The sequence below is a fragment of the Chrysemys picta genome, chromosome 11, assembly GCF_011386835.1.
Source record: "Chrysemys picta bellii isolate R12L10 chromosome 11, ASM1138683v2, whole genome shotgun sequence".
Lineage (NCBI taxonomy): Eukaryota > Metazoa > Chordata > Testudines > Emydidae > Chrysemys > Chrysemys picta.
The window spans coordinates 31,395,656-31,408,527 of NC_088801.1; the positions used below are offsets into that span (position 1 = coordinate 31,395,656).

The 12,872-nt window shown below is 39.4% G+C and overlaps 1 protein-coding gene across 50 annotated transcripts in view; it reads left to right on the forward strand.

Annotated features, from left to right (window-relative positions):
- Positions 1 to 12,872, forward strand: part of PKP4 (plakophilin 4) — a 210,137-nt gene that overhangs the window by 187,862 nt on the left and 9,403 nt on the right. For all 50 annotated transcript variants that reach the window (XM_065560571.1, XM_065560577.1, XM_065560542.1 and 47 more), the window contains 5 exons: positions 966 to 1,083; positions 1,643 to 1,834; positions 2,027 to 2,200; positions 4,050 to 4,200; positions 8,169 to 8,364. In XM_065560571.1, coding sequence (XP_065416643.1) covers positions 966 to 1,083; positions 1,643 to 1,834; positions 2,027 to 2,200; positions 4,050 to 4,200; positions 8,169 to 8,364 — 831 coding nt within the window. The remainder of the gene's footprint in view (positions 1 to 965; positions 1,084 to 1,642; positions 1,835 to 2,026; positions 2,201 to 4,049; positions 4,201 to 8,168; positions 8,365 to 12,872) is intronic.

The window sequence follows — 12,872 nt, forward strand, 5'->3', positions numbered from 1 at the left end:
AATCAAGTTATACAACAATGTATTCAAATTCCTTTTAAATGGCAATTTCTTAAATAATATAGTTGTTACATCCTTTTTAACCCTTTTAGTTCTTCCTCGCATGCCAATTAGTAGGAAAAGAGCATAAACTTAGGAGCTCAGAGGTAATATTTTATGAATGTATTAATGCTGCTACTTGGTAAGGATTAAGCTTCTACTGTTTTTGTGCTCATAGCTAATCTTTTCCATATTAATCACCACTGTCTTGATACTGAAGGTACTGTCTATTAAACTTATTCTTTCAAACCTTGAATTAACTTGAGTAAAGCCATCTCTACAAAAATCATGTGATACTGTTCACATCACTAATAAGATTATATAAAATCTAAAACTTAATTTTGATGAAAAATAAATTTTAGAGGCATTTATTTTTAATGAAAAACCTAAGTAAGAAAACTAGGAGTGCTTTGTTAGATTGAATTTTTAAACATTACTGACAGCAAACAATGTATATAAATTAAATGGACACTATCAAGTTAAAAATTGTTCTATTGAATGAACTTTTTTTACCTGCTATTGTTACAAGTAATATCTGAGATTACTATAAATGAAAGCAATTAGAGACAAATATGTTTTTTCTATTTTTTTTAATCCATTTATCTTCTGCATTTGACACTTTATGTATAGTCAGTTTCACTGTTTCCTCTCTTGTTTAAGTGAGTGTTTCAAACAGCAATAAGAAAAAAAAGCACTTTTAAAAATAGGAAAACATAAAACCACAAAAAATGACAGGGAATTCAGGGGCCATGTGCAGTACATGAGACTACTTTAAAAAAAATTATATTATCAACGGACTGTATAAAAAGATTTTCCTTCTGCAAATGATTTGATTAGACCATTACTTGTATATATGTATGACTCTGAATACCATACATAAATATACAGTATATTGATTGATATTCTTGCATTGCATTTTAACACTTTAGGAATCTAAGCTCTGCAGGAGAAGAGGCAAGGAAGCAGATGAGGTCTTGTGAAGGGCTGGTTGATTCTTTGCTATATGTGATCCATACATGTGTGAACACATCAGATTATGACAGCAAGGTGTGTGCTTATTTTAACTAAGTAATTTCTAGGTATCAGACTAGTTGTCTGATGTGCCGTTTTTGTTTTGGATAGTGCAAGTCAGCCACAAAACTCTTGAGCTCTACTTATTTTTACAAAACCTTTTCCACCGCTACATTTATTTATGCACAAAATCAAATTCTGTTGTGGAACACACATTTATTTATTCTGTGTGTTTAATTCTCACGATGAAGCACCCATTCTTTGGGGGGGGAGGGGGAATAATAATTTGCACTTACCATGCTTTTTATCTTCAAAACTCTTTTTAATAAATGCTTAATTAATCCTCATACCACCCCTGTGAGGTAGACCCCTATTATCTCCAGTTTTATAGTTGAGAAAACAAGCAGAGAGACTATAATTTACCCAGAGCCATAGAGAGAGCCATTGTGAGACTGACAATTGGAATTTGGGAGTTCTTGTTCCCCAATCCTGTGCTCCAAAAATATTTTCACCTGTACTTGATTTGTTTTATATGCTGTTTCACCATTTGTGAAAGTATATTAATTACAGGATATCTCCATACTTTGGGTTCCAGACAGTGGAGAACTGTGTGTGCACACTGAGAAACTTGTCCTATCGCCTAGAATTGGAGGTACCTCAGGCACGTCTGCTGGGTATAAATGAATTGGATGACTTGTTAGGGAAAGAATCACCCAGCAAAGATTCAGAGCCAAGCTGCTGGGGGAAAAAAAAGAAGAAGAAAAAACGAACTTCACCAGAAGATCAGGTTTGTATTTTTCTTCTATTATAAAAACATCAAGTATTGTTTTTCCAATAGTAAAATACTGTGTCCAGGAGAAAACTGACCATACCCAGTAATATGGTGACTATATCCACTTTTTAAAATTATGATATAAACATTTGATTTCAATTTTGCTTAAACTAATATACTTACAGCTAACGTGTTTTTCTTTCTCAGTGGGATGGAGTTGGCCCTATACCGGGATTTTCAAAGTCTCCTAAGGGTGTGGAAATGCTGTGGCACCCATCTGTAGTAAAACCCTATCTAACACTTCTAGCAGAAAGCTCCAACCCAGCTACTTTAGAGGGCTCTGCAGGATCTCTCCAGAATCTTTCCGCAGGCAACTGGAAGGTATTGTATTAAACCCATCCCATAATCCTGTGGCAAATGAATTTCCACTTCTTCTACTACACTTGTACTTCAACTAAGTGTTCCCCTTTAACAACGTCATGACATCTGAGCAGGGTAGAATATGCCATTTCCTAAAGTGCATATCGTGTTTCTCCGTTAATCAGTGTTATTAGTGGTCCTACAGTGCACCCCTCCTGTGTTTCTCCATGAAACCCAAAGTCCTGAGATATGCTCAGTGGCTCCTCTGAGGTGGATATTTTCCTAAACTCACATTGAAGTCAATGGAAATGGAGGATCCTCAGCATCCTGCACCAAATGCATCACTTCCTTAAGACTTGCCTGCCCTCCGTTTAGCAAAGCAAAGGAAATGTCAAAGCATAAGCTAGAGTCAAGCACAGTGCATTCAGACACCCCGGCAGTTCCGTAATTCCTGTCTGAACACAGAACCAAACGTGCCAAATTTCAAGATGTCTTTGTGATGTGGGCACACATACTTGGAATTAAGATTAATTTAGGGAGATTCCATTCTTATTATTTTTTATTATCTTATTATTATTTTCATATCCTATTTGTTCTTGGTATTCTTTTGTCTAGAGAAACAACAACATACAGTTCAATATTTTGTATTTTTGTAGCCCTTTATGTTAAACACTTACAAAATAGTCTAATAATCACAACTGTTTTATGAAATAGATAAGCAAATACTATTGTCGTTTTACAGAAGTATAATCCGAGGGGGAGAGGTTAAACAATTTGTCGAAAACCACTTATGGTGTTAATGGCAGACCTGGGTCTGGCATTCAGGAGCTCAAGATTGCTGGGCGTTGGCTTAAATCTCCAACTGTACCACAGCCATTATTTCATTAATAGTATTTGTAGTTGTCATAATGTAAAGTTCTTCTGGTTTTCATTTTTAAATAAATTTACAAATAAAGTATGTGAGGGGAAAAACATTGGTAAAGGTGAGAAAGAGAAAACTTTATACACTTCTCTTGGTCTCAATTTCCTTACAGTCCTCTCCATTCCACTCCTTTTCACTTTCATAGTGAAAGGCAATGAAGAGCTAGCAGCAGAAAATGGGTGGCTTATTGGGAATGGCATTAAAATCAGTTACCACTATTTAGAAAAAAAAATGAAAACTTGTAGGTTTTTCCCACTGAATACGTGTGCCAAAAAAAACTTTGAACACTGAATTGTGGTGGAAAATGACTGCCAAAAAGACCAAAGCCAACTAAAAAATGTACAAAATAATAGATGCAAGTACCACCTCTTCCCAAGTATCAGAACATGGGTATTACAGTAAATGATGGTAGTTGATACCTAATTGGTTATTAACAAGAGCAGGGCATAATTTTTATTATTTGCTGCTATATTCCAATTGTGCACTCCTGCTTCTGGCCCTTATGTATGGTGCATTGCAAAGGCACCACATGACATCTCTTTTTAATCACTTTTATGTATTTGTCATAGAAATAAAAATATTCATTGCTTTCTTTGCTATACAAAAATAGCTGACAGATATCATTTGGGATTTTCAAGCTTTTGTGACTGACATTTTTAATCAATCTTTTTCCTGAAATACTATTCCCTCTCTAATAGATTTAACCTCCTTTGTCAGTACATTTCTTTTATTAATTCATATATTTAAACATTCTTCTACAAGGAGAACAATTTCAGTGGCACAGAGGCCTAACTCCCAGTGCCAAGTAATGGGAACTGGGCACCCACTTCTTGTGTCTGCCTTTGGAACTTTCCCACTAAAACATGTATGAATTGTAATACAGTAAAAGATAATATTGGTGCTGTTTTAATATGGTAGGTGTGTAAGTAATTGAGTTTTGTGTAATAGTTTGCAGCATATATTCGAGCTGCTGTCAGAAAAGAAAAAGGGCTTCCAATCCTTGTGGAACTTCTGAGAATGGATAATGATAGAGTTGTTTCTTCTGTGGCAACTGCCTTAAGGAATATGGCTTTAGATGTTCGCAATAAGGAGCTTATTGGTAAGTATATGTAACTATGCTTAAGTATGCAGGGATAACAGCACAACGCAATCCTTCCTTCAGTGCTTGAAGAAAACTTATTTTAGGATGAGAATACACCATGTGAGCTAGTTGTGTATCAATCATATCACATCATTAGAGTCACATACATTTTAATCTTCTTGGCAGAAATAGCTTTTTGGAGCAACATTGTCTTATTTGTTTGTCTTTAGTCAACCTGTGCAGCCAGTCCCCTTACAGCAAAAAGAAGTTGCTTGAATTCAAACTGAATCATACAAGAAGTTTCATTGTAAAACATGATGAGAAATACCACTCCCCTTTCTTGACGCTAACTAGTAAGCTTCTCAAAGGGCTACTGGATCCTGTATCATAAAGGGATTTAACAGTTCAGGTCTCAACACACAAATAAATGCTTTATTCTGACAATATCAGATTTGTTTTGTTTTGTTTCTCCTGCCATAATAAGTGTTTCCACCAGAAACCAGCTCCAAGTCTAAGTATACATATATATGTAATTGACAGGGCTGTTCTTCTAGAGTTAATTCATTAATTATTTCCCTTTTCTAAACTAATGATGAACTCTCTTCACCTCCAACCTGTGCCTTTCTCATCTTATATACTTTTCTGCTGAAATATAAGCACTTATCCTGCCCTAGATACGAAACCTTGCAATACCAATCACGGGAAGTGGAACAGCATATGCTGCAATGCCTCACCCTTGACTGTTCTAGTCTAAATTAACTCTATCAACATTTGTCATGATGCAGAAAATCTTAATTTTTGAACAGGAAAAAATGTCTTTCTGGCTTTGTTTTTAGACTAGTGTGGTAATTAGGCCAGTGTTACTTGTACAAATAGAGGTACAGTTCATGCTCAGAAATGTAAATGCTACTGCAAGTACAGTTTTATAATAATTTTATTTATAAAGCTTCTCCATCCTGAGTAGTCTGGGTGATGTGCAATAATTTTATGATCATAAAAATGATCTTGCCAACTATAGATCAATACTCACTGCTTTGTGATTTAGGTAAAGATTATTGAGGAAGATGTTGGTGAAGCAGCTTTGGTAATATTAACAGTCTTCAGATTCATAGATCAGTCTAGGGGTCTATGTATATCCAGGCATGGGATGGAAACTACAATAGCTGCATTGGTCAGTGATCTTCTGTTGGTGAACAAATAGAGTTTGTGTTGATTTTGTTAGACCTATACATTGTCTTCAGTCAAATATAGTTGATCATACTATACAGCTGATCATAAGGCATTAACAGGCTCTAAGTTTTGGCAGGAGTAGATGGGAGCCCCTTTTAAGTGTTTTTACTCCTTTTTACATTGGAGCACCAGCAGGTGGTTGTGGGCTATCATTTATGCACCCTGAAACTGGAGGTAAGGCAGGGTTCTATTCTTTCCCCTCTCTTTCTCAATTTCTATGAGGCGAACAAGGCAGTAAAAAGATGGGTGCTACAGTGTCTGCAGCATCCTGATAATACCCAGCTGGACCTCTCTAAATGTATGAAAGAGAGATACTGGCAAAGTATTTTTCCTGAGGCTGCTCAACTCTGGAATGGGCCCTCTCTTCTGTCTACCAGAGCCTGGATTTGTTAAGCCTCAAGACATGCTGCAAAACCGATCTAGTTTTCCACAGAAATTTGAGAAGGGGGTGGAATTATTGATTGGTATGTGATAATTGTTTTTGTGTAGTTTTGACTATGATAGTGGGGTTAGTGGCAATGGAGGGTACATCTATACTGCAAAAAAAGACCTGTGGCCCAAGTCTCAGAGCTCAGGTTAACTGACTGAGGCTTATGTGGCTCACACAATGGGCTAAAAGCAGCAATGTAGATTGACAGACTTGGACTGGAGCCGGGGCTCTGAGACCCGCCTTTCTTGCCAGGTCTCAGAGTTCAGGCTCAAGCCTAAACATTTAGTCTGCTATTTTTGGCCCCATAGCACAAGCCCGAATCAGATGACCTGGGCTCTGAGACTCGCTGCCACGGATCTTTTTTGCAAAATAGACATACCCAGATTTAACTGGACTAATATAATTATTCTACTGGGAATTTTAAGTCTTGTATGTAGACCCCAGAGTTTGATTTTTTTTCCAATCTAAATAAATAAAATCAAAATAACATTAGAAATACAGAGAGGGTTACAATTTTTGTTTCTGGAATTTTGCAATATACTTTTGCCAACTTTGTCTTACGTAACTCTGCATTTCCTAAATTTGTATGTGAAGAAATATTTAACAAAAATGAGGTTTGGCATGTTTTTGCTCTGAAAAACATATTTGCAAAAATTAATTAAGTTTCAATTTAAAATAGACCTGTTGTGGTTGGAAAATGTGTGTACCTAATGTTTTGCACATATCTACAAACAATATAATAATCAAAATCTTCCAAAAAGTAGATAGATAAGATAAACAGATGAAAGATCCAACCAAGGAAAGAGGAGAAAGTGTCTAATTATGGAAATAATAAAGTTTTATATATAGGTGGTTGGTTTTTTTTTTTTAAATAAAAGCCTTGAGGAAAAATCTGTTTGTTTTTAAATGTGGAGATATAAACACTCTAGCAAATGTCAAGGTAGATTGAATTCCACACCCTAGCAGGTACTACACCAAAGGTGCCACCACTTCACCTTTTGGTTAGCTCCCTCAAAGGCAGGTGGAGTCACAGTATCAATATATTCCAGGTTGTCTGGTTTTAAAAAATATTGCAGTTCTAGTATGCTTAAAAAGAAGTTACTTTCAGTAGCATTTCTTTTGTGGTTAAGGATCAGAATTTCTCCCCTGACACATTATGCAAACACAAAGTTAATACCTGTATGTACAATTTATCCCATTATTCACCATTATATATAAATATATGTCTTCAATAAAAATAATATTTACTTTAGCTTTAGTTAATTTCCTTTGTTTGCAAAGTGATTATTCCTGTTTGTCAGTTGGTAATTGAAATCTGAAAGAGCTGAGATCTAATCTTTTATGGGTGATAAATGAGGTGAACAGAATGTCTGGTAATACCTCCAAAACTACAGAAAGGCTTCTGCACACCTCTCTAAAAGGAAATCTCAGTATGAGCCCACTGCTCCCCCAGTGATGAGAAATAATGTCATTTTTCCTGTAGCAATTCCACTTCTGATCAATAATTCCTATTTCTAAACTATCCAGTATTAAGGCCAAGTTGTGCCTTCTATCCCACTTTATTTAGCCAAATTCTTTATTGCATCTCTTCCTATATGGATGCGTTAACAGATAGTGTACATAAACATTGTTAAACAGTTTCATTTGTGCTATTTTCTGGTCAAGTGGTGGTTTGTGTCCATCTAAAGGCATAAAGAGTTTCAAATAATCATAGTATCTGTCAGCAACTAAGGCACAACTTGAATTAGGGGAAAGGGTAAGTGATAGCAAGTTCCAATATTTTCTCAACCTTTTATTCCTTTATTCAACTTTTTTTTAAACTATCACAATCAGAAACAATGAAATGTGATCATGCAATAATCACCTATCAATTCAAGTCCTGTCTAAAGAAGACTGGAATATGCACAAGTGTAACGTCTTACACATTTCTATAAAATTTAAGTTGTTTGAAAGATGCTTAAGTAATCTTTTTGTAACATTGCTTCTCTCTTGCTATAAAACAACTCTGCTAAACATCCTTAACTAAAATAAATAAGCTCACAGATCAGTGTATGTCTGTGTACATTGGCACATGGCCATAATATTTTTTATCAGTCTTTTCCTAATCCAGAAGAAAAACGCAATGTATTTTTCATTTAGCAAATTACATTACAGTGTCTCTTGCCTCTGTGTGCAATCTGAATTATTTCAGTTTTCCACTTAGTGTTGATTTTTTATTCTACTTTCCTCATTGTTGCTTTTAGACATATATTTCTTGTCAGAGTGCTTATGTTTCAAATGTAAATTGCAAAGTGCATTTCCTAACTTGGTTTATGGATTTTTGTAGGTAAATACGCTATGCGAGATCTGGTGAATCGCCTTCCAGGAGGCAATGGCCCAAGCATATTGTCTGATGAGACTGTAGCAGCAATCTGCTGTGCTTTGCATGAGGTCACCAGTAAAAACATGGAAAATGCCAAAGCTTTGGCTGACACAGGAGGAATAGAAAAACTGGTGAACATAACAAAAGGAAGGGGTGACAGGCAAGTGGGCAGCTAGATTTGGAAGCAAAATGTTTCTATCATCCATTTCAGATAAAAACAAGAAAACAAAACTTGTAAAGTGAATTTCATGCAGAAAAAGGATTTGTTCCTTCGGTTCAGGTTTGCTGATAAGACAAGCAGTCTCCCACAGCTGCAAACTGTATTATTTCCATATAGTACTTGCCAATCATTTACATTGTACAGCATTCTCCATATAAAGCTTCTAGGGGCTGTACGGTAAGTAATATACTGTAGTCAGATTCATTGGACCTATAAAAGTATCTGAAAATGATGTTATGAATATTAAACACACACTCAAAAGTTAATAGAACATTATTAAGATTTGAAAAGTCAGGCAAGTAGAAGTTAGGAAATGCCAGAATTAAGATTGCCTGTGGAACCCTAATCTGGCCCCCTTGTGCATAACATTATGATAAAGTATTTAATTATATATGATCACATATTATTTTTTCCATAGGACCTCTGTCTCAATCCATGCACAGCAAGGAGGTTGCTCACTTAATGAGCAGCTCCTCAATATTTTGTTTTCTCCTCATTGTTCAGCGTTTGGTCCTAGGGTCCTAGGTCTTACTGCACACTACCCAAATCCTGTTCTGAAAAAAAAATTCTTAATTTCTTCATGGGCTTTTCTATGGTGCTCATCACTGTAATATCTGAGTGCTTCCCAGTCATTAATTAATTTTATTTTCATAATAACCCTGTGAGATGAGAATGTATTATCCTCTTTTTACAGCTGAGGACCTAAGGCACAGCGAGATTAAGGTCAACAGTATCCACTAATTTTGGATGCCCAATATGAGATGCTTACAGCCTAATTATTCAGAGTACTTACGATTACATAGCATTTTATATGCTCAAAGCCCAGCTCCCATTACCTTTAGTTGCAGTTGTGAGTACTCAGTACATCTGTAAATTAGACTCCAGGGGTATCAAGTTGGGCAGCCAGAAAATGAGGGGTGCCTAAGTAATGACCACCTGTGAAAAGTTTGAATGAAATGATCTGACTAGTATCACATGGAAACTATGTGGTAGAGGGAGTGATAAAATCCAATTCTTCAGGGCAGCATTCAGCTTCTATTACCATGAGGCCCTCCTGTCTGTTGTAGCAGTCTCCTGCCTCATTCATGACACCCCTTCCAATTTGTGCAACAAATGATGCAGGGATCCTAAAGACAAGAGCCTCCTTTACCATACCACCCTGATTTATTTCCAGAGAAGGTCCATCCTGCGCACTGAATGACCAGCATTAGATGGGTATGGGACATTTTGCCCATAGGTTTCATATATATTTGCTGAAAGCAGAGGAATGGTGAAGCTCATAGATCTTGGTTTCCATTCCAGGCTGCGGAGGAGACAGTGATCTAATGGGCACAGACACTACCATTTCCTCCAAGCTTGACCCCTTCTGCCCCATCCTCTCCAACCTTTCCTGATCTTGTCTCTACCTAACCATTAGCTCCATGCCCTGTCCCAGTCCCCTTGCCTATCCATTCCCATGGCTTCTTATCCCAGCCCCAATCTCATTGACCAGTCAGTCCCTGTTCCCTACTCCTGGCTTCTTGTCCAGTCTATGGCTCACATTCCTCCTTCCTCCACACTGACACCCAATCCCAATCTATCTGCCCAGGTTTCTCGTCCAATTTCAGGCTCCTGGCTCCTTATCCCAGTCTCTTTGAGCAGTCAGTCACAGTTCTCTACCCCTGAACCTCAGCTGCTTCTTCTTCAAGTAGATGCAGCTCTGTATTCCACTTAGGTGTGTGTGCACCAGAGCCATAAATTTTACCTAGCAGAATCCATAGAGGGGAGGCGCTCATGCCTTGTGCCGTAGCACCTCCTTTACCTATATGAGGCAATGTCACCTTGACCTCCCTCTGTTCTTTCTTCCGCCCCAGCTGGAGTCAGAGTTCTGTGTGATTTTTCACCTCGCAAACCCTCTATTTTTAGTGACTTTTCTAGTTGTATATAGTTAATTAGTACCCTTAGTATAGCTTGCACCCAGATGGTCCAGTAGCAAAGATGCACCTTCATCCCTCTCCAAATGTGGCTCAGGATGGTTTACCATCCAACTCTTCACCCCCTAGACAGATTGGTTCATCTTTCTTAACTGGTCCTGGACTCCTTGCAGTGGTGGATGTGTCCAGAGAATGTTTGCCAGGGCATTCCCTCTGGCCCTTGTGAACCAGGTCTGCTGTCACTGATGCCTCCCTGATGGGCAGCACACCTGGGGTTGCTGAAAGTTCAAGGTCTGTGGTTGGAGCAGGAGTCCTTATCAATTTGCTGGAGCTTCAGGTCTTCTACAATGCATGTCATGCTTTTCTGGACCGTATCGGGCTCAATGGTTCACATACTTACAACGATACCACCACAATGCATTACGTGAACAAGCAAGGGGGAATGTGTTCCAGGATTCTGTCCCAAGAGGCAATCAGATTGTGGCAGTTCTGCATCAAGGAGAGTGTGATGGGGCAGCTGCCCCTCACTGGTAGGGGTTAAAAGCAGCCCTAGGGAGGCTGCACTGGAGGCAGCCAATTAGGGAAGGATTGACAGGAGCAGCCAACAGCCCCATATAAAAAGGGAGCTGCAGGGCAGAGGCTGGCAGTTCTCTGCTGGGAGCCCAGGGAGAAAGGATTGTGTCTCTGGAGGGCTGAGAGAACTGCCAGCACCCTGGACAGAGCAGGGCTGCTAGTAGGGACCGGGGGAGCGAGAAAGCTCCTGGCTGGTTGCTGAGGCCCTGAGGCAAGGTCAAAGAGGATGCTGGGGCATGAGGAAGTGGCCAGACAATTCACTGCAGTAGCCCCTAAGGGAAATGGCTGAACAGTGGACTGCAGGTCCCGGAAGTGGGGAGCACAGTATGTGTCGCAGAAGAGGACGCTGCATTCCTTGGAGAGACATGGGTCCTAAACCAGGAGTGATAGCAGCAAGGCACCACCCAAAGAGGGCGCATTAACATGCAGAGCTAATTCCCAAGACAGCCAGCAGGTGGTGCTACAGTGGTGAGTGAAGCCCTTTACAGAGAGCACTAACCAATAGCTGACCAATTGCCCAGAGTCCTGAATCATCTCGTAGACCATCTGAGCAGGAATTTTTCCCTAATGGTCTCTGAAGAGAAGTGTCCTCTGGGTCATCTTCATAGCGTGGGCATTCTGACAATCGACCTGTTTGCTACAAGGGACAACAGGAAACGTCACCTGTTTTGCTCTCAAGAGGCCTCAGTCTGGGCTCCCTGTCTGATGCTTTCCATCTCAGCTGGCATTTGGCTTGCCTGTATGCTTTTCCCCAAAACCCGATCATCCCACAGATCATCCTCAAGCTGAAAGCAGATTGGACCAAGCTCATTCTCATTGTCCCAACATGGCTGGTTCTCTGACTTTCCCGCATTGTCAGTTCAGTCTCCCATACCCCATCCTCTCCATCCTGACCTGCTCACAAAGAATCACAGTCACACATTGCATTCAGTCCCCTACATCTCACGGGGTAGCTTCGTGGCTAAATGAGGAGGAAGAGCAGAGTTTGGTGACAGCTGAACAGGCCCTACTCAACAATAGAAAGTTTTCTACCAGAATGGCCTATTCAGCTAAAAGGAAGCTGTTTTCAGTGTGGTCATTGGCTCATAAAATTCAACCAACACTAGCTTCTATCCATGACATCTTGGGGTATCTGCTGCAACTTCAGTCATTGGGACTTGCGCTTAGCTCACTGAAAGTGCATCTGAGGGGGGTTGGGGCAGCAATGCCTTCTATAGCCAGGGGAGGCTACAGCCTCAAGGTGCGAGCGATCCCCCTCTACGGATACTGCTAGGCAAAATTGTCACTCATTGCACTGGGCCATGCACACACCTAAGTGGAATTCACGTCTGCATCACACCTCAAAGAACCGCAGTTAAGTAACCGTTTCTTGTCAGATCTGTCTCCTCTCTTCCCTGCCCCGTTCCTCACCCCTACTGGTCCCTAGTCTCAGCCTCTTTGCCCAGCTAATCTGTGTTTTTTCACTCCACCATCCCAGCACTAAGTCATGGTTTCTCTCTCCCATCCCCCTCTAGTCACTCTGTGGGGATGGTGCATGCACAGTCCTGTCAGCAGTAGAAGCTATGAGGGGATGGAGCATGCTCAGTGAAGATGAAATCTTTGGGGAATTTAGCTGCTAAAATCTAAGTCTCTACTGAGAATGTGGGAACTGCGATTTGTTGGTTTTTTTTTTTTTTTTTTTTTTTTAAGTTTATAACTTGGTTAAACTGGAGTAGATTTTTACAGGGACAGCAAAAGGCATATCCCTGATACAAAGGCTACCCCCTGGGCATATCCCTGATACAAAGGCTACCCCCTGCCGATGTTCAAGTTCCTGCTCCGATGCATGGTGGCGCTATTGCTTGTCATAGAAAAAGTCCCCAGAATTTTTTAACGTGGCAAAAGTGTATTTTTTTTCCTTGCCTTGTTCCTGGAAACTGCTGAAACTTATAAATAAATAAATAGCCTGAGGCAGATAGCTGA